This window comes from Cavia porcellus, unplaced genomic scaffold, assembly GCF_034190915.1.
Source record: "Cavia porcellus strain 051 isolate PalLab524CR breed Dunkin Hartley unplaced genomic scaffold, mCavPor4.1 scaffold_16, whole genome shotgun sequence".
In the NCBI taxonomy this organism is placed as follows: domain Eukaryota; kingdom Metazoa; phylum Chordata; class Mammalia; order Rodentia; family Caviidae; genus Cavia; species Cavia porcellus.
In genome coordinates this window covers 21,092,987-21,120,247 of record NW_026947499.1, presented here as the reverse complement: position 1 = coordinate 21,120,247, position 27,261 = coordinate 21,092,987, and the positions used below count along the sequence as shown (strand labels likewise).

The window sequence follows — 27,261 nt, the reverse complement described above, 5'->3', positions numbered from 1 at the left end:
CTGATGGGGTGCCAAGGAGTAATGCTAATGATGGAAAATATTAACTGTCTAACAAAGAATTTAAAATCTCTGTTTTAAGGAAATACAATGAACTTCAAAATACACTGAAGAAATTCAGTGACATAGGGATGACAGTAAGTGGTTAAAATGTGAAACTGAACACAGATTAAAATAAAAGCAATCATTAAAAATCAAATAAAATCCAGGTTCAGATGTGCTTTCAAAGAGACCCCGTGTAATGGCTGCTTGAGACAAATCTCAAATTTTGCCTCAGTTTAGGATGTCTTTCTCGAAACACTGTCCTGGTCTATGTCGGGGACCCACAGGCCTCATGCATTTGCATTATGCATTTGTGATTGGTTTATTGTCTAGCACTTGGATTGGGGGTATGAGCCCTGCACTGGCCTAGGGAGGAGTCAGGATGTGATGTAATGGCAGGAAGAAGGTGTGTCTTGCTGTTTTGCAGGTTTCTGCCTTGCTGGTTGCAGTCACTATGAACTGGGGCCCAGCCATGCCACCCTGCCTTGGAGCCCACTGAGTACGCACTGAAAACTCCAAAAACTGTAAGAAATAAAGCTTTCCTTTCCCAACTTTGGGTTTCAGGTATTTTATCTCAGAAACCAGTAAAAAGTAACTAAGAATAGCACCTTGAGTTCCAGGTTTTTCTGTAGGAATGCTGAGCCCTCAAAAGCTACCTCATGAGGCCCACTATCTCCTTCTGCACAGTGCTGTCTTCCTGACCTCAGCTTGGAAGTCAGGAAAGTCCTTGGGACAATAATGACCACGTTGGGAGAGTCAGACTCATGCATACTTTTGAGACAAGGAAGTGCCACGAGAAGTGAGGACATGTACCACAAAACTTCAGTAGAAAAACCAAGTCCCTAAGTCCACCTTCGGCAGCTCATACAAAGGAGGGGTCACCCTCAAGCCCAGGTTATCTAAGAAAGAGATCAGTGAGAGAACTTGGGAATCCAAGGACCTGAGCCTTGATCTCAGGATGCGTGCTCAGACAACCTGGTCTCTGAAAGGACACAATTCCTCACAGTTCAAGTGGCTTGAGGGCTCGGCTCTCCCAGAGAGTCAGGCCCACTCCTTCCTCGTGTCTTCTCCAAACTTCACCCACATCTGCCCAGTGTCTGCAGATCATGTATTTAGATACAGAGTCTAATGGAAGACACTCTGAATAGTGTCCTCCATTTCATCTTCCTTGGATCAGAACTCTGGCTACTAGATTGTCTTGCATCAGTCACAGGATCCTCATTGGTGGAGGAAACTCTAATCTCCACCCTCCAGAGCTCAGACTTTTAATATCCATGCGGTCAGGGCTTCCAAGAGTTTATGGAGGTTTAATTGCAATTCTTGGGAAGCTCTATTTTCTAACTTTTAACAAAATTACACGAAACAGTGATGAGAAAATATAGACAGAAGGGAATAAATTTGCAAAGCCTGTTGCTCTATACTGTGAGAATAGGGATGTAACGAAGGGGAGAAATCACCATATGTGAAATAATTCTAGAATTTGTCATTAAATTGTAACTTGCAAAGTGGTTTATAAAATCAGATGTGATACATGAAGGCTTTGAACTATCCTAATGACACATCACCCACTTTCAGTGAAATGACAAGAATGGGACAAAAGTGCACCAGAGGACCCAGGAAGTCCAAAAGGGACAACGTGAAGCATGCATGATCCACCTCCTGCTGACAGAAATGTCAGCAGTGACCTCTCAGCAGGGCACCTTTCAGCCATGGCCAGCTTCCGGGAAGGACATCCGCTGGGCTAGGCTGGGTCCAGCACACAATCTAACCCTGACCCAGACTGGGGCAGTGATCTCAGGGTCAATAATAGAAGACGATTTTGTTCAGGATCTCAGAGTCCAGGGGAGAAGAAACTGGAGGAAGTTGGGGTCCAGTCCATGCTCCTCCTCCCACACATAGACCCTGACAGGTGGCAATAATGTTTCACATGTGCCTTCAGTCATGAGCCTCAAGAGAGGAGAAAGTTTGCATAAACATGAAACACTTGCTGCCCCCTAAGATTTCAGACTAATAAGAGGGAACTTGAAGAACCCAGCCATACTGCGGATCTCAGCAGGCAGAGCTCTGGGACATCACCAACATGGCCTGGACACATTGCCAGCTCCTTCCCTTCTGTGTACAAGTGACCTGCCTATCTCTGGGCTTAGGTGAAACCCCACCTACAATGATTGGATTCTGTCCCAAATCTTGAGCTGGCCATGTGTATAGTGTCTAGGCTGGCCCTTGGGATTAGGTCCTGCATCCTCAATCCTTTCTCCCTCACCCCATCTCTTGCAGGTTCCCTGGCCTCTTTCAGCCTGACACAGCCACCATTAGTGTCAGTGTCTGCAGGACAGGCAGCCACAATCACCTGCTCTTGAGATACAGTCTCTGAATATTATGCTCACATATGGTACAGGCAGAAACCAGGCCAGACCCCCACACTGCTCATTGATGAGTAGAGCAAACAGCCCTCAGGGGTTCCTGACAGATTCTCTGGCTCCAGCTTGAAAACACAGCCACACTGACTATCAGTGGGGCTCAGGCTGAGGATGGGGCTGACTATTACTGTCAGAGTTATGACAGTAGTGATGCTACTCACAGTGACACAGACAGACGGGAAAATGAGACAATAACCTGTCATTAGCCTGGCTCCACTGACCCTTCAATGGAAGGTTCTAGTCCTATTTCTGCCATCACATTTTTGGGAGATATGTACCAGATCCATGAAGCTTTCCATCTACAGCTGATTTAATTATCACCTAAGCAGAAAATTTTTACTGACTTGAACTGGCAGCCCTAAGACAACAGAGAGCCTGATCCAGAAGCATCATAAGGCCTAGGAGTCAAAAAGAGTTTCTCCAGAACATCACCAGCAGGAGAAGGCAGTCAGGGGATGCTTACAATGTTGAGGATCTCACTTCATTGTTTCGTGGCAGTCTCTCAAGAAGGAACTGCCTGGAAGTGGGCCTGGTCAGTGACATCATACTGTTGGGTGGAGGAAAAACAGAGCCAATGGTGTCAAAGTGCTGCAAAATTCATACATTTGTATCAATAGGTGAGAGCTAGGTTTTTTAGGAGGAAGCAGATTATCTGAATATAAGGTTTTCAGAAATGTACTAACAGAAAAAGTGAGTAGTTACCACATCCTTCTGGGCATAAGTGCTTGAGACTAACATGGGGCTGACCTAGGTGTGCTCATCAACAGTACTCCCCACAGGATGACAGTGACCATAAGAGAAAATGGAGTCTGTGATATTTCCATAAGGAGATAGTCACCAGATCTCCACTTAAAAGGCTTGATATTACCAGCCACTGCTAATGGGCTGTCTTCCCTGGGTAGAAATGGTCTTGTGAGGGTCCCAAGTGTGCTGTTCCATAAATCTGCACTGTTGTGGTCCCATAGATCCTATAAAACCTGTGGACTTCTATGACTTAGATCCTTCAAAGAAAGTGGCACTGAGACACCTGTTATCAACCTGGTCAGGAAAAAGTACATATTTTCTACCTTCCCATTGCTGAGAAAAAAAACTCAAGTTTCCATCAGCATCAAGGAAGGGAGGCTTGTTTTTCACAGCGTTGCCAGTGATTCCAGTCCAAACTCAAGTGTCTCCATTCAGAGCTGCATGGTGAAGGGACATGGTAGCAGAAAGTTGTTCAACCAGAGACAGCCAGGAAGGAGAGAGAGAGAGAGAGAGAGAGAGAGAGAGAGAGAGAGACAGAGACAGAGAGAGAGAGACAGAGAGAGAGAGGCAGAGAGACAGAGATAGAGACAGAGACAGAGACAGAGACAGAGACAGAGACAGAGGCTGGAGACGGTGGAGAGGAGAATGCACCCTTCCAGGTCATAGAAACAAAAATCCAACCGCATGCAGTCCCCAACTCTCAAAACCACATGCAGCCATGGAGCTCACTGTGATATAAATGTACTGTGTTCCCATTATCTAGTTATCTAATCACCTTGCAAACACATGAGCCTCCTGGGGGAAGCTTCAGATCCAAACCATAATAGGAAATATTGGGTAACAATACAGAGAGAACCTAGGCCGGGAGCTGCACAGGCCAGCAGTGTACAGCCCAGCACAACCCAGCACAACCCAGCACAATACAGCTCAGCACAGCACAGCACAGCAAAGTGGCCTCCACACTCCCACAGGCTCCCCAGGTCCAACTTGAATACAGCCCCATGGACACCACCAGCTGCTACCTGTTAGTGACCAGGCCATTGAAGGGACACTTGGGAGCCAAACAGAGCATAATACATGCTCTCTGTTTCAGTCCTCAGAGTCCTCCTTTCCGTACTATGGTCGCATTCTATACCAACAGGCCAAGGAGGTGAATTCTGGATGCCTGATTCAATGTGTTACTGGACGCTGCTCTTCTCTGATTTCCAAGATAACCAGGACTTTACTTTCCCTGCTTCAAAACTGGGAAAATTCCCCATTCTGGACCAGAGCACAATAGAGGGTTTTTCGGTTAAGAAGGACTCTGTCTGGGTCACATTTAGGAAAACAGTGCTTGGAGTGCCGTCTTTTATTTTTGAGGATAAACAAAAAGTGGGTGGCATATTTTGCTACGAGAGAAGACTATTCACAATTTAATCAGAATTTTACAGTGGGTTGATACAGTGGATTTCTCCCTGAACTGTAAATGTGGTTGGTGAGGCAAAATAATTATAATAGAGACCCTGCTAATAATGATTATGGTGGTGACAGTGGTTATGACATGGATAATGATGTAAACACACAGCTTTAACATGGTCTCCATAAGGCCCAGTGATCCCATGCCATTGCATATGTTCTTCTTAGGAAGTTGTTACTATCAGATTCCACTAATGTACACAGGCAGTAAATATTCCTGAAGAGTATGACCGAAGTTTCCTGGATCTGGACACTGTGTTGAAGGCTACAGCCTCTTCTTCACTCTTTATTCTCTCATGAGAACACAGGCTTGTCCTTGCTGCCTCAGTCACAGGATGTTTGCAGTCACCTGGTCAAGGGAGGCTCCTACTCTGAAGCCTTTCCCCCTGCAGGAGGCAGCAATTGGCAGTCTGGAGCCGCTCAGCTGGGGAGTTTTTGTAAATCACTTGGTCAAATATCATAGTTCTCAGACTAATATTCTTTTCCTTCATTGTCAAATCAGTTCTTCAATACCTCATCCAGTGTTGCCAACCTGAGTATAAAAACTAAAATAAAATTGATGATTTCCTAAACAGTTCAGTGATTGGAAGATTTTTAGGATTGCTTTGGACAACTTGGATATAAAAGTCTACCTTATGAGTTTTAAACTTAATAAAATAAATACAACCCGTGGCCAGTGCTTTAGCTCAGTGGCATAAGTGGCTGGTTGTCAAGCACAGGTCATGAGTTCAATCCCCTGGTACCAATAAATAAATAAATAAATAAATAAATAAAAGTCATTTTGTATCAAAACTCATTGTCTAAACTGAGATGTGATATAAATATGTAGAACATACCATATTTTAAAGATATAACATGAGAAATGACTACCAAGTATACTAGAATAAAGTTTTAGTCTGTTCCCTACAGACCAATTTTTGGTACCTCAGACATGAAGCCCTCTAGACACTCACAGGACACAGGTGTGATGACAGACAGAGATGCCAGTCTGAGACAGATGGAGATGAGGTGTGGACCACCTGCCTGTGCAGGTGACTGAGCATCAGGTCAGCTCCTGCTCCATCCTAGAGACAGCTTCCATTTTGCATGATTACTGATGGGCCAGCCTGACCTCCAGAACTGGGGGAGTCTCCCAGGTCGCACAGCATGCTCATTTGATGTTTCACATTTTCCCGACCCAATAAGAATTTAGGGATGCTCCAGGAGCTCTTTTCCACAGTTCTATAATTCTCTATGTAGATGATGTGAACTTGTTCTAAAATTCAGTAGTCTACAATGAGATTCTCCAGGGAGGATTTGACCTGAACTCAAAGTTTACATTTCCATTACTAATTCACCCATTGCCATACAACCTCACTATACAAATGTGTAAAGCTCCCCTTGTCTGATGATCCAATGTCCCCTGTACAGTGTGCTGTGACAGGAAATGTTACTTTCATGTAGATGAGGGAATAAAATGTCATGTTGTGCATCCCATGTGAATGCACACTGTCTCTGAGAGGAAGAGAGAAGAGCTCACATTCTGTCTCAGTGGTTCTTCTCCTGTCCCCGCAGATACATTATTCCACATTGGCACTTTCCAGAGCAGGTGCAGAAGTGGCCATTAGCATCTGCATGTGTAGAAATATTCTGTCTTTTAGAATTCATCTAACTGTTGTGAGGTTTGTTCAATAAATTAAACAGAGAAAAACTAACCTCGGCTACAAGTTCCTTAGGTCTTCAAAGGTGTCATTAGGCCATGCCATTTGCCTCCTGAAGATCTGATATTTGAAACTCACCCTTATTTGTAGGGTGGAGAAGAGGGTGGTGACTCAGAATTTACCAGCTGTATAAAGGTCCAGGTAGAACATGGTTTAGAGTTTCTCAGGCATGTGGAATGTGCTACAAAACCTCCATCCTACTCTTGCTGTGTGAAAGTAAAAAGGAATCAGCAAAATTACAAGAGTAGACATGGCAGTGTCCAGTCAAAGTTAATATATACTGGCAGCTGACATAATTTGCTAACTGTTAATTTTGCTTTCCCTCTTCTTTCTGGGAAAATTCATTCAGGCATAATCTTACTCTGAGTGCCTATGTGAACAAAATACACTGGTAATTGGGGTTGAGGTTGGTATTAGGGCAGCTGTCCTTCAGCTTTCCCCATTATTCCAAGGGTATGGACACAGCGGAGCCTATGCTGTCTGCCAATTCTCTAGATCCAAGGCTGGTGAGTCATACTGTTACTCCCTGTAGGTCAGATTCCAGGCAGTCATTTGAAATTGTCCTTTCTTCCTCCCTTGAATATCTTTGAAGCTTAGGCCTGCTCTAAATATCACAAGCTCCTCACACAGGAAACCTCAGGAGTTCCCAGCTTGGGCTGATGTGCACAATGGCCGATGATTTCAGCAAGAGAATGGGAGAGGCCTGGAGGGAAGCCAGCCTAACCTGAACCTCAGGAAGCAGCTTCATAGATGCCTCCTATATGACCTGTTCCCTCCATCTGGGACTGCTGTTTAACTGTAAAGGGTGTCCTCACCTCACTCCAATTCTGGGCTGTATTGAGTCTGAGCATATCCAATTCCTGTGTGTGGTACGGAAAATTCTCAAGAACCTACTGCAGTAATGATTGTGGCACTAAGATCCCCACACTGTGCTCATGGACTTGTGTAAGTTCTCAGGGGCTAGAGTCAGCAGGAAACAGCAGCAGGTTTGACCATGTGTGCACAGCCTCCATTTTCCTGTAATCTCATGGACCATTGACTGACACTGATGGGAGGAGGCTGTTTAGAGACCCAGGGAGTAACTGGTCCTCACCCAGATCTGGAAGAAGTGGAAGGCATAGTCAGACTGATCTTTCTCTCTTTTAGCCTCTGTAGCCTCCTACACGCTCACTCAGCCACCATCAGTGTCAGAGACCAAAAATACAGTAAAAATCAGATGCTGTGCAGAAAAATTGGAGGATAAGTATGCTTGTTGTCACAGGAGAAGCCATACTAGGTTCCTCTGTTGGCATCTCATTCCTGATCAATTCATGATTCCAGCTCAGGTAATGTGACCACTCTGATCAACACCAGAGTTCAAGCAGTGACTATTATTGTGTTATAGTGCACAGCGCAGGGAGTAGCTTTTAGAGATTTTCAGTGGCACAGACAGATGAGGACATGAGGCCCAAACCTCCCCGTCCTTGGCTGTCACTATTATTCACCCCCCCATCATAATCCTGACCTTGGTCTCCACTGACTGAGACCCTACAGCAGAAGCGTGCAGAAGTTCATTTTGAGTGCAGCTCTCTCACAGAATTAGTTTCACTTTAAATCAAAATCCTGATACTTCAAGGCCCTAAAGAAACTAGATGACAGGTGCTGGGATCAAACAAATCTTCAGTGAAACTGGTTTCTGTGTAAGATCTAAAGATCACTTCCCTCTTTTTCAACACAGCATGCAGCAGGAAAAGGAGTTTCTGTGGAACTTTATGTTTCCTAGGATTTCCCCTAAGAAAGGGCACAGGCCTCTAAATATAACAGGATGTGGTGTGCAGGCTGAGATGAGCCTCTGTGCCAAGACAAACGTTTGGTGTGAGGAAGTAAGTAATTCTTCTGCGTGTGATTGGCAGTCTTACATATCACAGGTGTGAGGAAGGAAAGAAACAAGTTTAAGGTAAGTGATTCCATCAGAGACAGTGTGGCCTTGAAAGTAACCTCATAGGTCTAAGCTGAAATTCTGTGTGGGTTTGACATGACCACCAATTTCTACCCGATCATGCTTTCCTATACAGTACTGTGGAAAACTGTGCTGGATCCTGTTGAACACAGCGCAGATCAGCCCCTTTACTTTTTGACCAAGCACATGAGACAATTTCTTTGATGCCACCAATTTTGCCTGTTTAGGAGACATTATGACACATATGAAATCCTAGATGGGGTTGTAGGACTAGAGTCCTAGGCAGAAGCATAAGACCGCCTGGCTACATGGTGGGTACCAGATGGAGGGAAAGGAACAGGAACCCCTCCTCAGTGTCTTCACCCCAGGTTTCTCATAGTGGTTCCCAGTGGCAGGTCTGGGCCCACCTCTCTCCTACTTGGGTTCCCTCAGCCATGTCATCTTAGAAGCAACCAGAGAGTGACTGTGCTAAGCTTCTCCCAGATGCCCTATGTTACCTTGAAATTTCCCCTTGAACCCACACATCATTCCCGCCCCCTAATTATCACTGGAAAAATATCTCTGCTCTCTTAGTATAATTTGTATGCAGGACCCATTTCTGTTAGCCAGTGTCCATTCACCTCCCCACACACCACACTCGTATTATTAGAAGTAGACGTAGCTGCCTCCACACACTCCTGCAATGGGTTTCTTCAGTCCAACCCCATGGCAGCTCCTGAAGCACCATGTCAGGAAGGAGCCCATCTTGTAATGACAGAACTATGGCCGGTCACTGTGCAAACTTTCCACCAATTATCTGCATAGGACCTGAACTGGTGAGGTGCATTCCTGTGATTTCCTATTCACTGTGGTACTTTATCACTGGAAAAACTTATGTGACTCCTTGAGGTAAAAACAAAATAACCTAGATTTCTGTTACAAAGATAAAACTGGAAATGCATGATTTTGTTTTCCTGAAAGCCACTTTTCATCAAAAATTCTAACTTTTCGCTGCTTTTATTTAATTTGTGTTACTTAAAATCTTCAAAACATCTCAGTTCCAGCTACCACATCCAGATTCAAACATGCTCTGCTTCATTGTTTCATAGGGCAACATTTTCTGGAGAACCCCAGCCAACAGACCCTTATATTCATAGGACCAGGCCTTAGTCAATCTTATTGGGGCAGACCTTGGAAATGGGTCCCAATTTAAGAATCTGCAGGGCATCTTGCACAAACAGAAGATGGCGTGGATTGCCTGCTGAGTGCATAAACTCAGTGTGCCTACTGCACAGCTCCATGGACTGGACGGAGACTCCAGAGACCAAAGGACCTATCTTGGTCGTGATGAATTCCTGGGGTATAATTTTGGTCAGACAATAATAAATCAGAACTTTACCTGCTGAATAGGGATGAAGTGTCCCTGTCATGGCACAGTAGCCAACACCAACCACATGCACTGTACTCAAGGATTTGCATAATCCCTAAGTGCTGTGTCTGCCAGCGTGAAGCATCAATACCACCTTCATGACCACCCACAATCCCAGCAGGATGCACAGAGCTGTGTCAAGGGGGCCTTTACCTTCCTGCTCTAAATTAAGATGTTCACATACTCATGGTAATGTGGGTGCCTTGTGTCTGGTCTTGAAGGATGCAGGGGCCACACAGAGAAGAAAAATGTCTACCCTGGGGACAGCAGGCCATTGATCAGGGAATCACAGGCATGATTCTGAAACTGCACAGCGAAAATTAGGAAGCAGCTGATGCCCCAGCAGCCATGTGGAGTGACCACCAGGCGGCAGCAGAGTGTCACTTGGCAAAGCCACCTGGTTAGTCACCACTTTATATGAAATCTCCCTCAGCACAACTTCTTCCTGGGCTACCCCTGTTTCTTTCCTAAAAGCAGCTGCCAAATTTTTTCTCTTCAGCTTCTCCATATGAGGCCCAAAATATTTGTCCATTAACCTTACTGTGGCTTAACAGAACTTTTTATTACTTGATACAATGCCTCTGGAACCTAAATATAATTTAATTATGATACACAGGTGCATGAAGGGTTTCTAGAGCTAATAAAAGACATCACTGCCATGCAGGACCTATCGCAAGAACTCACAACCAGATGCAGAAATTCTTATAGTACTTAATAGCAATTTAGTTCATTTACTTTTAATATTGTGAATTGAATGCATGAACCTCACACTGAAATACATGTTTGTTTGCTTCCTTTTTTTAAATTTTGAAACAGGATCTCTCTATGTTATAGCATTGCCTGGCTGGCCATGAACTTGTGATACACCTGCCTCATCTTCTCAGGATCCTGGGATTATAAGTGGGCATCCCTCTGCCTGCCTCAGTTTAAGGCCTGTATGGTCTCTCCACTGAGTAGCTACATGACGAGGGTAAGACCCTGCACGTCTTAAGGTTCTTGCTTACATCCATGAATTAGGTTCAGGAGAGTCTCTGCACTGGGCTTAATGACCGATCTCTAAACTAGAGCTAGGATTCACCTGATATTTGGAATCTTCTAGAAAGCACTTGTGGATGGGATACCTGTGAAGACTGATACCAAATCCATCTACTTTGGGGTCAGAATGGAGCACTGAATATTTCAGTCTTGGTCCAAGTTGGATGTGGGTCTTCGAGTCCACCTGCTAGATAGGACCAGGACAGGACTGCCGAAAGGCATAGCCTCAGCCAGGTTGAGAATCATCCACTACATTTCTGATCTCTGCATGGCTAGAAGACTGAGCAGCAGTGCAAGGATGCAGGGTGAATGTGTTGGACCTGCATATGTACTAATAAATGAGAAAGCTTCCCATGGGGCTAAGGATGGGTCTGCAAGACCACCTCTCATCTATGTGTGTAGCTGAACCTGTTTCTGAACACAAGAAATCTCCTCCAGCACCTGCCCTGAGCCTGGCTGATTTACATAATAGGCAGCTCTCTGCAGCAAGGGGATAAGAGATGCCTGGGAAGAACTCACCCCAGCCAGGGCCTCAGGAAGGAGCATTCAGGACACCTCCACCATGGCCTGGACCATGCTTTTCATTGGCCTCCTTGCTCACTGCACAGGTGCTGCCCCAGGACCCTCATACTCCCACCCAGCCCAGGGCTCACCCCAGCTATACCCGGGTAAGTGTCTGAGGAACGGAGCTCTCATCACTACTCCCACATCTGCTTCCCTCTCTCCCTGCAGGCTCTGTGGCCTCCTATGTGCTGACGCAGCCATCTTCCATGTCAGTGTCTCTGGGAGAGACCATCAGCCTGACATGTGATGGAAACAACATTGGAGGTAGAAGAGTGCGCTGGTACCAGCAGAAGCCACCCCAGTGCCCCATGCTGGTCATGTATAGTGATAACAACCGGCCCTCGGGGATTCCTGACCGGTTCTCCGGTGCCAACTCAGGCAACCCAGCCACACTGACCATCACAGGTGCCCAGGATGAGGACGAGGCCGACTATTACTGTCAGGTGTGGGATAGTAACAGTGCTCACTCACAGTGACACAGACACATGGGGAAGTGAGACACAAACCTTGCTGCCATAGCCCCGCCCTGCAGAGACTGGAGAGAGGTTGCCACATAGAGAGGAAGTTTCTAGTCTGTCTTGCCCAGGCACCCAGATTCCTGAGATGAGGGCAGGGCAGGCTCCTGAAGCTCCCTGGGTGCTGCTGAGTCAATTGTTTTCAGGACTGCACATTTTAAACAAGTTTAACTGTCAATTCCATAATTCCAGAGATGTCAGACCAGCACCATGTCTGCAGGTGGGAAGGGAGAGTGACTCTCAACTGACGGCATCTTAGTGTCTCATTATGGTGAGGTCAGTTCAGCAGACTATGTTTTGGGAATGAGCACTTCAGTGGGTAAACACTGGTTTTGCAAGGAAGATAGATGTCAGGTACAGCAGTGACATAATAACACAGGTCATGAGAAAGTTTTGAACTGTTGATTGATTTGATCACCAAGGAATTTCCATGAGTGAAAACTGTGTGCTCATTGTGAACAACTGCTGATGTGGAGAACTATTTATCATAGAAGACTGGAAGCAAAATATGTGGCATTTACTGTCAACACCCTGTTCACCCAGGGCAGTCATGTTCTTGATTGAATATTGAAAGTGATACAAGTTTATTCAGTCACCAGCACAAAAAAGTACTCACTGCAGGTTGACAGCGACCACAGGAAAAGGAGATGTGGATATGTGTCACATGCACAGAGGGACAGAGACACACACTGTGTTGAGAAGTGATGGGTCATCTCAGTCATAAAAGATCAGTTCTCATGGTATGCACATTAAAGTATTACAGTCCTCTGAAATGATCACTCAGGTTGAGGACAGATGGGCATAACTTCCTCCCCCAAATCCACGTCATCCTGGGCTGGGCCACAAACAACAAAGATTGGGTCAGGCATCCACTCCAATTTCCAGCAGCAACCATAGTCTTCCCTGTCCATCTACAAGGTCATCTTCTCTCCCATCACCTTCACAGCCTTCTTCACCTCTGTGGTGTTCACTCCCTCTGTCCTGTCCAAAGCCTCCCCTCTGAATACCCAGGCTCTTTCCTATGCTCTTTGCCAGGCCCTGCATTTAAATTTCAGACCAGAACTTTCTATCCCAATCCATGTATAGGGCAGCCATGGGGCACCATTGTAACCCCCTGAGAAATCAGCCTTCTACAGAGCAACGTACATGTAAGGGATTCAACTGAGTTCTATAAGGACTTGTTCATTTTTTCCAGAAGCAACCTTGTGCACTCTGCATGGTCAGTGTGAGCCTGGGGTCCAAGTGGACCTCGTGGAACATGAGCTCCAGATGTTAACATCTTAACCACAAGTTGTGAAGCTGCAGGAGAAGGATGGAGGCCTCTTGCTCTATGTGAGTGGAACTCTGGCACTGGATATGCAATCTAAGTGACCCAGCATGTCCCTCCTGTTTTTATCTACCTCTAATACCCTCTGCAGCCATCTAGAGCTGCAGCTACTTAATATCAATCATTAACTCCAGAGCCTCACCCTTCCTGGGATAATGACAGAGGGCAGGGAGCCCTGCCAGTCTGTAAGTATAGGAGTCAGAGGTCTTGGGGACCTCCACCGTGACCTAGATCTCCCTTCTCTTCCTCAAAATCCACAGAGGCATCTTTCACAGGCACTCACCCAGGCTCACCTCCCACATAAAACTGCTCTGGCCATGATGCTGAGCTCAGCTCGACATGCCACTTGTTGGGATCCCTGAGAATGAACCCTGCAGTCTTCTAAACCTGCAGGCCTGGAGGCCTTCTAAGACTCTGCAGTACACAGTAGAGATGGCCATGAGAAATCTAACACCCTCCTTCTGAGGACAAATAAGCGTAGGTAACATTGTAGAGAGAAGCAGCAGGAGCCAGGCCAGCCCTGCACTGCACAGCACAGCAGCCTCCCCATTCTGCACAGGGTCTCCAGGTCTACCTGGGCACTTACCCCAAAGGCACACCACCTGCAGGCTGAGTGAGCTCCTAGGGTCAATCTGGTCATAATGGAGAATGAGCCAGGCTAGTGGACACAGCCCTTCTTCTCAACCAGGCCTTTGGGCTTTTTTCTCAAAGTACTGGTCCTGCTGGGGGCCAAAGAGACTAACACTGAATTCAGACACCCTGGCTCAGCTCTGGGACTGGACACTACTGTTCTCAGTTTGCTAGGCACTGGGTCTCTCTGGACCTCAACTTTATTTGCAGTGAGGTAAGAATATCTGTACAAATCATGAGAACTTCGTTTTTGTTTTCCAGATTAAGTGATAGAAATGTCCAAGTCTAATTACTTAGATTCCTAGGGTTGAGTTACTGACTCAGATATTAGAAGGTCCTGTGTCTTCATCAAAACCCAAGAACAGGACCCAGCAAGGGCTGATTCTGCTTCCTGGGAACAAATAACTGCAGGTCTTGATAAGCAGAACATCCAGTTTCACCAAAATTTCAGCCCAGATGAGGACAGCAAGCTGTACCTTGAAGAAAGGCTTTCTGATGACATAAAAATGATAGCAAAAATACTGATATGGTGACGGTGGTGTCATCTAAGGTATCATTGATCTCCAGTTACAGAAATCACTGATGTCACCTCTCATACCACAGCTGCCCCTATCGCGGTATAGGGATCTTCAGTTTCTCATTCTAAGCAAAGAAAAATTCTGAGACCTAATGTTGCAAATCACATTTTCAGGCCCTCCCTGTTTCTTGAAAAGGTGCGTATTTTACCTTGCATTCTCTATTTAACAACAAGAAAAATTGATTTCAACACAAGGGCAGGATGACAGGGCCTACTGACCTCCCCTCCCAGTGCAAATGACACCTCTGTGTCCTGTGGTGCTGAAAAGCATTAACTCTGTCAGTACCATCTCAGGGGCCTGGAGTTTGGGATCATCTGAAAGAGGGAAGCTCCTCTTGAGTCTCCCCCTCTAGCAGAAGGCATTAGAGTTGCATCCAGGAGCAAGCAGAAGAGATGTTGTGTCAGATTGGGGAGTCCCAGAAAGAGGCCTGTGGTAGGATATTAGTGTGTGTCCAAGGCCCAGGCTTTAGACTAGAATACAGGACAGTTTATCCTCTAATCTGTGGTGCACTAATTATATTCTGAAAGTCATTCAAAAAAATGTCACCCCAGGACCCTGACAAGACACAGGGCACATTAGGGCCTCACCTGGGAAATAAACCTGAAGAGCACAGTGGGAGCTGTCATCCTGATACTTCTGGAAGGACTGCAGTCTGTAGGGAAACCACAGCAGAGTCCAGATGCTTTAGGAGGATCTCAGTGTGAGCGGTCATGGTTTCAAGGGCCTGTGTCCTACACCTAAGCCACCTGCCTGGGCCTGCTGCCCACTGCTGGGGCACCGTCTCTTAGTACCTGAACATAGCGCTGACCCCTGTGCCCTGGTCACTCTCAGGTTCACAGCCCACTCTCTCTTGGCCTCTCTTCTACTACTATGCAGATCAGCCCTCAGGCTGCAGCTCCTGTGCTCAGGTGCAGTCTCAGATGGGAAAGAGGAGTTAAGGTCCCTGTTTTTATCTATTGTTTCATGGCATGTCATTTAACATTTGAAACCAGGACATTGGGCTATCCTCTAAGCTATAGAAAGTTCTCTTTCCTTTGGCAAAACTAAATCATGGCAACTCTGACTTGGAAACTAAGATTCATAGTATAGCTGTGTGTAGTCTATTAGGAATATATTTTGAAACCCACCAATCATTGTAGCCACAAATCAAAACATAAAACGACAGGGGGCTTAAAATGGCTGATTAGAAGCACCCAACATTCACCTGCTTTTGTACAAGTAGAAATGAAGACAACCAAAAAATGAGTGTCAGAAGGACAGAAATCCCAGAACCATAACCGAAGTACACCACCTTTGGTCTTCAAATAGTACAGCTAAATTGGAAAATCTCAAGCCCAAGGAATTAGGTTTGTCCCGGGTCTATGCAGGATAGGATTGCAGTCTGGTGCAGCTCCAGCCTCAGAGGCCCCAAGCTTACAGTTCAGTCCTGCTGGGCCAAATACAGTGGCCCTAGATTTAGTCACCTTCTAGTTTGGCAATAGATGAAGAGCCTCCAGTTTGTGGAACACCAACTTTTCTGCACAGCCTTACTATTGAAAGACATTTCCAAAAGCTAGAAAGTATGGACTGCCCTAAGCCCCTCTTTCTTCAGTGTGTAGATATCTACTCATGCCCTCAGGGATCTGGGACTCATGAAAGAAACATTACACCATTAAGTGAGCCACATCTGGTGCCCATGAGTAATGCTAATGGTGGAAAATATTAACTGCCTTACCAAGATTTAAAAGTCTCTGTTTAAGGAAATACAATGAATTTCAAAGTACACAGAAGCAATTCAAAGACAAGGGGATGACAATAAGTGGTTAAAAGAAAAACTGAACACAGGTTCAAATAAAACCGATCATTAAAAATCAAATAAAATCCAGGTTAAGATGTGTTTTCAAAGAGACTCTGTTTAATGGCTGCTTGAGGCAAATCTCAAACTTTGCCTAATTCTAAAATGTCTTTTTTGCAGGACTATCCTGGTTTATGTCAGTGGCCCCTAGGCCTCATGCATTTGCATTATGCATTTGTGATTGGTTCATTGTCTAGTGCTTGGATTGGGGGTGTGAGTGCTAGGGAGGAGCCAGGATGTAACGGTAATGGCAGGAAGAATGTGTGTCTAACTCTTTTCCAGGTTTCTGCCTTGATGTTTGCAGTCACTATGAACTGGGGCTCAGCCATGCCACCCTGCCTTGGAGCCCACTGAGTATGCACTGAAACCTCCAAAAACTATAAGAAATAAACATTTCCTTTCTCAACTTTGGGCTTCAGGTATTTTGTTTCAACAATGAGTAAAAAGTAAGTAAGATTTTTGCATCTATCTTCATTAGGGAGATTGGTCTGTAGTTCTCTTTTTTAGTTGGGTCTTTCTCAGGTTTTGGTACTGGAGTAATATTTGCTTGCAGGAATGACTTAGGAAGGATTGCTTCCCTTTCAATTTCATTGAAGAGTTTGAGGAGTGTTGGCATTAGGTCTTCTTTGTATTTCTTGTAGAATTCTGCAGTGAATCTGTCTGGGCCTGGGCTCTTCTGTGTAGGTAAGGATTTAATTACATTTTCGATTTCATTAATAGAAATTGGGTTATTCAGTAGTTTTACATCTTCATGTCCTAGCTTTGGTACTTCGTATGCTTCTAGAAATCTGTCCATTTCCTCTGTGTTATCAAACCTTTGAGAGTAGAAGTTTTCGAAATAGGCGTTGATGATTTTCTGTATTTCTGTAGGGGCCGTAGTGATTTCTTCTCTTTCATTCCTTATTGCATGAATTTGAGCTTTTCTTCCCTTTTTAAAATAAGGTTGGCTAGGGGCACATCAATTTTATTTATTCTTTCAAAGAACCAACTCTTTGATTCATTGAATTTTTGGATTTTTTTTTTTTTTTTTTTTTTTTTTTTAGTCTCTATTGCATTGATTTCTGCTCTGATTTTTATAATTTCTTCTCTTCTTTTGGCTTTGGGCTTGACTTGCTCTTCTTTTTCTAGCTGTTTGAGGTGTAGCATCAAGTTATTTATTTGTATTCGTTCTGTTTTCCTGATGTGTGAACTCAGTGCTATAAATTTTCCTCTGAGGCCAGCTTTCATTGCATCCCATAGATTCGGGTAAGTTGTATTTGTGTTTTCATTTTCTTGTAGGTAGTGTTTAATTTCTTCTTTGATTTCCTCTGTGACCCACTGATTACTCAAGAGTGTGTTATTCAGTTTCCATGTGTTTGTGGGAATTTTGTAGTATCTTTTATCATTAATTTCTAATTTCATAGCGCTATGGTCCAATAGCATGCAAGGGATGATTTCAACCCTTTTGCATTTATTTAGATATGTTTTGTGAGTTAATGTATGGTCTATTTTAGAAAATGACCCATGCACTGCTGAGAAGAATGTATATTCTGTTGTTGTTGGGTGGAATACTCTGTATATGTCTATTAAGTCTATTTGTTCACAGGTGCGATTCAGTTCTTTTATTTCTTTGTTGATTTTCTGTCTGGTTGATCTGTCCATTGGTGTCAATGGTGTGTTAAGATCTCCTGTTAGAATTGTGTCACTGTTAACTTGGTTTTTCATTTCTGTTAGTACTTGTTTTATATAACTGGCTGCTCTGGAATTTGGTGCATATATATTTAAGATAGTTATCTCTTCCTCTTGGAGTTTTCCCCTAACCAGTATGTAGTGACCTTCTTTATCCCTTCTGATCATTATTGGCTTGAAGTTCACATTGTCTGCAAACAGTATAGCCACCCCCACTTTTTTTTGGATTCCTGTTGGATTGTTTTCCATCCTTTGACTTTCAGTCTGTGTGTATCCTTCTGGGTTAGATGGGTTTCTTGTAGACAACATATGCAAAAATCCTCAGTAAAATACTGGCAAATAGGATGCAGCAAATCATCAAGAAGATCATACACCATGACCAAGTGGAATTCATCCCAGGCATGCAGGGATGGTTCAATATATGTAAATCAATAAATGTAATACACCATATCGAAGAGTCAAAAGTAAGAACCACATGATCATTTCTATAGATGCAGAAAAAGCTTTTGATAAGGTCCAACATTCATTCATGATAAGAACCCTGCAGAAAATTGGAATAGATGGTCTTTACCTCAATATAATAAAGGCCATCTATGACAAAGCTACAGCCAATATCATACTAAATGGCCAAAAATTGAAGGCCTTTACTTTAAAATCAGGCACAAGACAAGGATATCCCTTATCACTGTTCCTATTTAATATAATACTGGAAATACTAGCCAGAGCAGTTAGACAAGAGAGAGCAATAAAAGGCGTAAAGATAGGAAAAGAAGAAGTTAAGCTATCATTATTTGCGGATGACATGATAGTCTATATAGAAGATCCCCAAAACTCCATTGAAAGACTGCTAGATATAATAAATAAATTTAGTAATGTAGCTGGCTATAAAATCAGTACTCAAAAATCAATAGCATTCCTATACACTGACAACAAAGTCACAGAAAGAGAAATAAGAGAAGCCACACCCTTCACACTAGCAACCAAAAAAGATGAAATATCTAGGAATTATTCTCACGAAAGAAGTGAAAGACCTATACAGGGAAAATTATAATACACTGAAAAATGAAATTGAAGATGATCTCAGAAAATGGAAAAACATCCCTTGCTCATGGATAGGAAGAATAAATATTGTGAAAATGGCCATTCTCCCAAAACTTTTATATAGATTCAATGCAATCCCGATAAAAATACCATCAACATACCTCATAGAACTCAAGAAATCACTCCTAAAATTCATCTGGAGTGAGAAGAGACCTAGAATAGCAAGGACAGTTCTAAGCAGCAAAGACAAAGCAGGAGGCATCACAATCCCTGACTTGAAATTATACTACAAAGCAACTGTAGTAAAATCAGCAGGGTACTGGAACCAAAATAGAGCTGAAGATCAGTGGAATCAATTAGAAGATACAACCACAACCACAAACACACTCAACCACCTTATCTTTGATAAAGGGGCTAAACTGGGAGAAGGACAGACTCTTTAATAAATGGTGCTGGAAAAACTGGCTCTCCATATTGCGAAAACTAAAACTAGACCCATGCCTTGACCATGTACTAAAATAAAATCTAAATGGATCAAAGAAATAAATATTAAAACAGAAACACTAAATCTATTGGAAGACAAATTGGGTAAAAACCTTGAAGACATAGGAGTAGGTAGAGAATTCATGAACAGGACTCAAACCGCACGGGAAATACTTCCCAGAATCAATAACTGGGATCACCTCTTATTAAAAAGTTTCTGCACATCAAAAGAAGTCTCCAGCATGGTGAGAAGAAAACCCACAAACTGGGAAAAAAATCTTAGTGAACTGCCCCTCAGGACAAAGGAATTCTGTCTAAAACATATAAAGAATTAAAAAAAATCAGACCCCCAAAATTCAAAGACCCAATCCAAAAATGGCCATCTGAGATGAATAAAACAATTTTCAGATGAAGAAATTCAAACGGCAAATAAATACATGAAAATGTTCACTATCGCTGGTCATTAGAGAAATGCAAATTAAAAGCACACTGAGATTTCATCTCATTCCTGAAAGAATGGCCAAGATCAAGAAATCCACCAACAAATGCTGGAGAGGCTGTGGGGAGAAAGGAACTCTCCTACACTGTTGGTGGGAGTGTAGACTAGTACAACCATTGTGGAGGTCAGTCTGGAGATTTCTCAGAAAAGTAGGACTGGAAGCCCCGTATGACCCAGCTATACCACTTCTAGGCATATTCCCAGAAGAACTGAAAGCATCATACCACAGTGATATATGTGCACCCATGTTTATAGCAGCACAATTTGTAATAGCCAGATCTTGGAAACAACCTAAGTGTCCATCGACAGAAGAATGGATAAAAAAGTTGTGGTATTTTTATACAATGGAGTACTACTCAGCTATAAAGAATGACCACATTGAGACATTTATAAATAAATGGATGCAGCTTGAGACCATACTCATAAGTGAAATAAATCAAACTCACATGTATAAATACCGAATAGTTTCCATAGTGTAAGAAATGATAAGAATACATAGAAGTATGTGGTAATCATGATTCCCAATCATATTGGTTTGAAGCCATATAATGTTTTCACTCATTAACCACAATGGTTTTAACCTGGGTTGTTTGATTTTAGTATCTATGATAGCAGGAATAGCTATTTTGAAGAAAGCAACACAATATAAAAGCTAGTGCTAATTTAATATCGTATTGTTTTGAAGTCCCATCAAGCTGTAGTACATCTGTTTCCACTGGTTTTAACCTGTTGTATCTTACTGTATTTCACTATATGCTATAGTATAAACAAAATTCTTTATAGGCAAAGAGATAATATAGAAACCATTGTTCGTTTTCTATTAGCAGGTTCTATTTAGCCTGTAATTCTTGCATTCTCTTGAAAGGCTTCACACTGTCTAGATTTGCTTGATATTATAGTATGCGAAGTTACACTCAAATAATTTAAGGAAAGAGGCACTGTGGCGACTACTATTATGTTAGATTATCTGGTGGTCACACACAATGATGCTTGAATTGCTTGGTTTTGCCCTGCGTGTTCTATTACAATTTCCCTCTTATCTCAATCTCCCCCCACTTTTTAAAATGAATCCATTTTCTCTCATTTTTTTCATTAAGGGAAAACTAATTTAAAAATAATGGGACATATTATAGTAACTTTTTTGCTGTCCTATTAACCTGACTTGAACCCCAGTATTGCTCTCCCTATCTTGTTCTGTCTGGTTATTATATATTCTATTTTGTTTGATAGTATCACGTTTGAGGGTATAGGCGATCACTTTGAAGGCAATAAGATATACTATGATGCCCAATATGGATTGACTGTTATCCTTTTTTTGAAGTCTTATAAGGTCCTTAGTGTAGGTTTCATTGGTTTTGTTTTGTACTGTTTTGATCAACTCTATGATACCTGATGATATAGACAACTCAATTTAAAAATAGCAAGAGGCACAATGGTAACCACTTTTGATCACCTAGTATTCTATTTTTGCATCATGTGCTATGCCCACCCTTCTGTTCTAACTGACTCTGTTTTGCTTAGTCACATTTGGTTTTATTCTCTTCAAAAAAGTAATAAGAACCATGAGAGTAATAAAACCCTAAAAGTCTAATTGTTACTGCAAAAAAGAGAGGAAAGTAAGGTGGACTAAGGGTTATAATAGCAGGTATGTTTGAGTGTGTAGGATGGAAAACCATAAAACTGAGCTTTTGTTGGATCATTGAACAGAACTGTCTCCAATTTCACTGCATGAATGTCCACTTTATATGCTTTAATTTAGTAATATGGACAACGGTTTCTGGAAGATAATATGTAACCTATTAACTGGTGACTTCGTACTGTATATATTTTTTTCTTGAAATACTGTATTATTTTTACCCTTTTACTACATTGTTTTTTTATGTCCTTTCTTTTTTTTTCTTCTCTCTTTAAATAAAAAAAAGTTACTAAGAATAGCACCTTGAATTCCAGATTTTCCCGTAGGAATGATGAGTCCTCAAAAGCCACCTCATGAGGGCCACTGTCTCCTTCTGCACAGTGTTGTCTTACTGACCTCAGACTGGAAGTCAGAAAAGTCCTTAGAACAATACTGACCACCTTGGGAGAGTCAGATTCATGCATATTCTTGAGGCAGCAAAGTGCCACAAGAAGTGAGGACTTGTACTACAAAACTTGAGTAGAATAACCATGTCCTTAAGGCCACCTTTGGCAGATCATACAAGGCTGAGATTCAGTGAAGAGGCCACCCTGAAGTCCAGATTATCTAAGAAGGAGATCAGTGAAAGAAGTTGGGAATCCAAGGACCTGTGCCTTGATGCCAGGATGCATGCTCAGAGGAGCTGGTCTCTTAAAGCACACAGTTCCTCACGGTTCAAGTGGCATGAGGGCTCGGCTCTCCCAGAGAGTCAGGCCCACTCCTTCCTGGTGTCTTCTCCAAACTTCACCCAGATCTGCCCAGTGTCTGCAGATCATGTATTTAGATACAGAGTCTAATGGAAGACACTCTGAGGAGTGTCCTCCATTTCATTTTCCGTGGATCAGAACTCTGACTACTAGATTGTCTTGCATGAGTCACAGGATCCTCATCAGTGGAGGAAACTCTGATCTCCACCTGCCAGAGCTCAGACTTTTAAAATCAGTGTGGTCAGGGCTTTCAAGAGGTTATGAAGGTTTAACTGCAATTCTAGGGAAGTTCTATTTTCTAACTTTTAACAAAATTACATGAAATAGTGATGAAAAAATATAGACAGAAGGGAATAAATTTGCAAAGCCTGTTGCTACTATACTGTCAGAATAGGGATGTAACGAATGGGAGAAATCACCATATGTGAAATAATTCTACAATTTGTGATTAAATTGTAATGTGAATAGTGGTTTATAAAATCAGATGTGATACATGAAAGCACTTAACTATCCTAATGACACATTACCAACTTCCAGTGAAATGACAAGAATGGGACAAAAGTGCACCAGAGGACCCAGGGAAGACCAAAAGGGACAATGTGAGGCACGCATGATCCACCTCCTGCTGAGAGAAATGTCAGCAATGGCCTCTCAGCAGGGCACCTTTCAGCCATGGCCAGCTTCCTGGAAGGACATCTGCTGGGCTAGGCTAGTTACAGCACACACTGCAACCCTGACAAGGACTGGGGCAGTGATCCCATGGTCAACAATAGAAGACGATTTTGTTCAGGAACACAGAGTCCAGGGATGACAAAACTGGAGGAAGTTGTGGTCCAGTCCATGCTCCTCCTTCCACACATAGACCCTGACAGGTGGCAATAATGCTTCACATGTGCCTTCAGTCATGAGCCTCAAGGGAGGAGAAACTTTGCATAAACATCAAAGACCGGCTGCCCCCTACAATTTCCGACTAATAAGAGGGAACTGGGAGAACCCAGTTGTGCTGTGGATCTCAGCAGGCAGAGTTCTGGGACATCCCCAACATGGCCTGGACACATTGCCGGCCCCATCTCCTCTTGTGCACCATCTCTGTGCCTAGCTGCAGTCCCACATTACAATGACTGAATTTTCTCCCAAATCTTGAGCTGAGCCTGTGTAGTGTCTAGGCCGGCCCCTGGGATTAGGTCCTTCATCCTCAGTCCTTTCTCCCTCCATCTCTTACAGGTTCCATGGCCTCTTTCATCCTAACACAGCCACCAATAGTGTCACTGTCTGCTTGACAGACAGCCACAATCACCTGCTCTTGAGATACAGTGTCTGAATATTATGCTCACATATGGTACAGGCAGAAGACAGGCCAGACCCCCAAACTGCTCACTGATGAGGAGAGAAAACAGCCCTCAGGGATTCCTGACAGATTCTCTGGCTCCAGCTCAGGAAACACAGCTACCTTGATTATCAATGGGGCCCAGGCTGAGGATGGGGCTGACTATTTCTGTCACAGTTACAACAGCAATGATGCTACTCACAGTGACACAGACAGATGGGAAAGTGAGACAAAAAGTTGTCATTACTCTGGCTCCATGGTCCTTCCCTGACCTCATCACAATGACAGAAGTCACCCTGTCACAGGCAATTGATGTTTGTATTCCTGTTTCTTCCATCCCATTTCTTGGAGTTACATACCAGACCCATAGACCTCTCCAGCTGCAGCTGGTTTGATTATCACTTAAGTAGGTGAACTATCAGCTCCTAAGACAAGAAAGAGCCTTATGCACAAGCATCATTAGGCCTATGAGTTTTAGGAGGGTTTCTCTGGAACAACCTTAAGTGTCTCAGGAGAAGGCAGTCAGGGGATGCTTACAGTGTTGAGGGTCTCACTTGAATGTTTACTGGCAGCTTCTCAAGAAACAACTGCCTAAAACTGGGCCTGGTCAGTGACATCGTACTGTAGGGTAGAGGGAAAACAGAGCCAACGGTGTCAAAGTGATTCAAAATCCAAACATTTTTTTAAGCTTCATGCCCTCCCAGGTGAGAGCTGAGGTTTGGTGGAGGAAGCAGATTCTCTGAATATAAAATTTTCAGAAACATATGAAAGGAAAAGGTATTACATCTCTGGGCACAAGTGCTTCAGTCCAAAATGGGCTGACCCAGGACAACTCACCAGCAGCACTCTCCGCAGGATGGCAGTGACCATGACAGAAAGAGGAGCCTGTGATAGTTATGTAAGGAGATAGTCACATCATCTCCACATGAAGTGCTGAGAACTGCTAGCATCAGCAGAGCCACAGCTAAGATTTATCATCTTCCTTGGGCAAAAGTAGGAGGGTCCCCAACATCCTGCTGGGGCAGCATCCAGATAGGGGTAACAGGACTGCATACTATTGTAGTGCCTTGTAGCTATAAAACCTGTGCACTCCTACAACTTAGATCCACCAAACCAAGTGGCACTGACACACCTGCTATCAAGGTGCTTAGGGAAGAGTACATATTTTTTACCTTTCCACCACTGGGACTGAACATGTGACTCTTGCATCTTAAAGAAATGGAAGGTTGTTTGGATCACAGTTTGCAGTGGTTCTAGTCCAAACCTAACTGGATCCAAGCCAGAGCCACATGGCACAGGGTAATGGTAACAGAAAGATGTTCAACCCATACCAGCCAGAAAGCAGAGAGAGACAAAATGGAGATGCTGGGGACAAGAATGACTCCTCCAGGTGACAGTAACAGTGATCCACCTCCAATCAGGCCCCACTTCCCAACACCACACACAGCCACTGAGCTCACTAAGGTGTAAACCCACTGATAAACACAGTGTTACCATGATCTATTCACCTTCAAAACACATGAGACTCCTTGGGAAAACCCCAGATGAAAACCATAAAGTAAGAGAGAGGACAACAACCCAGAGAGAAGCTATGGAGCTAGGCCAGGCCTGCACAGCATAGCAGAATAACTTCCCCACTTCCCCAGACCCTTTAGCTTTAGCCTGAGTGCAGCCCCACTCTAATTCTGTGAGATATGCTACTGGAATTTTGATTGTAATTGCCCTGCATCTGTATTACAGTTTTGGAAGCATGACCATTTTCATTACATTGGTTCTTTCTACCCAACAGCTCAGGATAGCTCTCCATTTTCTAATATCCTCTTCAATCTCCTTATTCAGAGTACTGTAGTTTTCAGTATAGAGAGAGCTCCCTTAAATCCCTTGTTAGATTGATTCCTAGATATATCATTTCTTTGGTGTTGTAAAAGGTATTGTTTCAATGATTTCTCTCTCAGTGAGTTTGCTATTCGTATGCAAGAAGGTTATTGATTTTTGAGTGTTGAGTTTGTAATCTGCTATGTTACTGATTTCCTTCTTAAATCGAGAAGTCTTTTGGTGGAGTTTTTGGAGTCTTCTTAGTAAAGTATCATGTCATGTGCAAATAATGATAGTTTAACTTATTCCTTTCCTATCTTTATTCCTTTTATTTCTTTATCTTGTCTAATTGCCCCAGCTAAATTTTCCATGAGCGTGTTGAATAAGAGTGGCGACAATAGACATCCTTGCCTTGTTCTGATTTTATGGAGAAAGCTTTCAGTTTTTGTACCTTTAGAATGATGCTTACTGTTGGTTTGTCATAGAAGGCCTTTATCAGATTGAGATAAAGACCATCTAATCCTATTTTGGGTAGAGATGTATGAATGCGTGCTAGACTTTGTCCTAAGCTTTTTCTGCATATATGGTGACAATCATATGATTTCTGCCCTTGGATCTGTTAATATGGTATATTTCATTTATGGATTTATACATATTAATCAACCACTCCTTCCGTGGGATGAAACCCCTTGATGATGGTTTACAATCTTCTAACAATTTGCGGCAGTCATTATGCCAGTGTCTTACTGAGGATTTTGTCCTCAATGTTCATTAAGGAAGTTGACCTATAATTCTCCTTTTTAGCTCGGTCCTTCTCTGGTTTTGGTATCAAGGCAATATTTGCTTCCAGGAATGAGTTTGAAAGTATTGTTTTCCATTCTATTCAAAAGAGTTTGATAAGTAGTTGTGTTAGGTTTTCTCTAAATTTCTTGTTGAATTCAGTAGTGAATCTATCAGGGCCTTGGAATTTCTTTGTTGATAGGTTTATAATTAATTCAATTTAATTTCTTGATATTGGGTTATTTAGGATTTTTATAACTTCCTGATGATGATTTGGTAATTAATATATATCTAAGACTTGGTCTATTTCCTCTGCATTTTCCATTCTATTACAAGTTTTCCAAGTAGGTATATATGATTTTTCTGGATTTCTGCAGGTTCTTTTTTGATTTCACCCTTTTCATTTCTAATTTTGTAGATATGGGTTTTTTTCTTTCCTTTTTTTCATAAGCTTGACCAAGGATTCATCGATTTTATTTAATCTTTCAAAGTACAAACTTCAATTCATTTATTCTTCGTATTTTTTTAAGTTTCCACTGTGTTAATTTCTGCTCTGATCTTTATAATTTCCTGCCTTGCATAACATTTTGGCTTAGCCTATTCTTCTTTTTCAAGATGTTTGAAGTTGAAACTTGTTTATGTGTGCTTACTCTGTGTTCCAAACTCTGCTGGCCCAATTGCGAAATGGCTCCCAGCTAGTTGTGCTCTCCATAGGAGGACTAAGTCCTCTGCACTCAGCACCACCCAGTGCAGTCCTCCATGTCTGGTGCTCCCCTGCACGGCCACCACTCTCTGCAGAGCCCTCCAGGGTTGTCAGCCATCACCATCACCTTGACCATGCATCCCCAGGTTCAAACAGCTCCTCTAATGCAGTGAGTCCTATCACAGGGCAAAGGTATCACCAGTTAGCAACTGCTTTCTCCCTGAAGTTTTTCTTTTCACTCTCTCTTCTGGGCTTCAAATGGCACCCAGGTTCTTACTGGGTCTTTCTCGCCTTCCTCACAATGCTATATTCCAGCATCTGGACAGTGATTCTCAGAAAGTCTGTGCCTTCTGCTGCTTAATGCTCCACTATTTT

General features: G+C 43.1%; 2 gene segments (V, D, J or C); both read left to right on the top strand.

Annotated features, from left to right (window-relative positions):
• LOC111753989 (Ig lambda-1 chain V region S43-like) overlaps positions 1–27,261 on the top strand; it is a 600,738-nt gene that overhangs the window by 250,090 nt on the left and 323,387 nt on the right.
• Positions 11,254–11,780, top strand: LOC111753988 (immunoglobulin lambda variable 3-9-like). The segment is given in 2 exon segments: positions 11,254–11,348; positions 11,473–11,780. Coding segments are annotated over 2 exon segments (354 nt in total).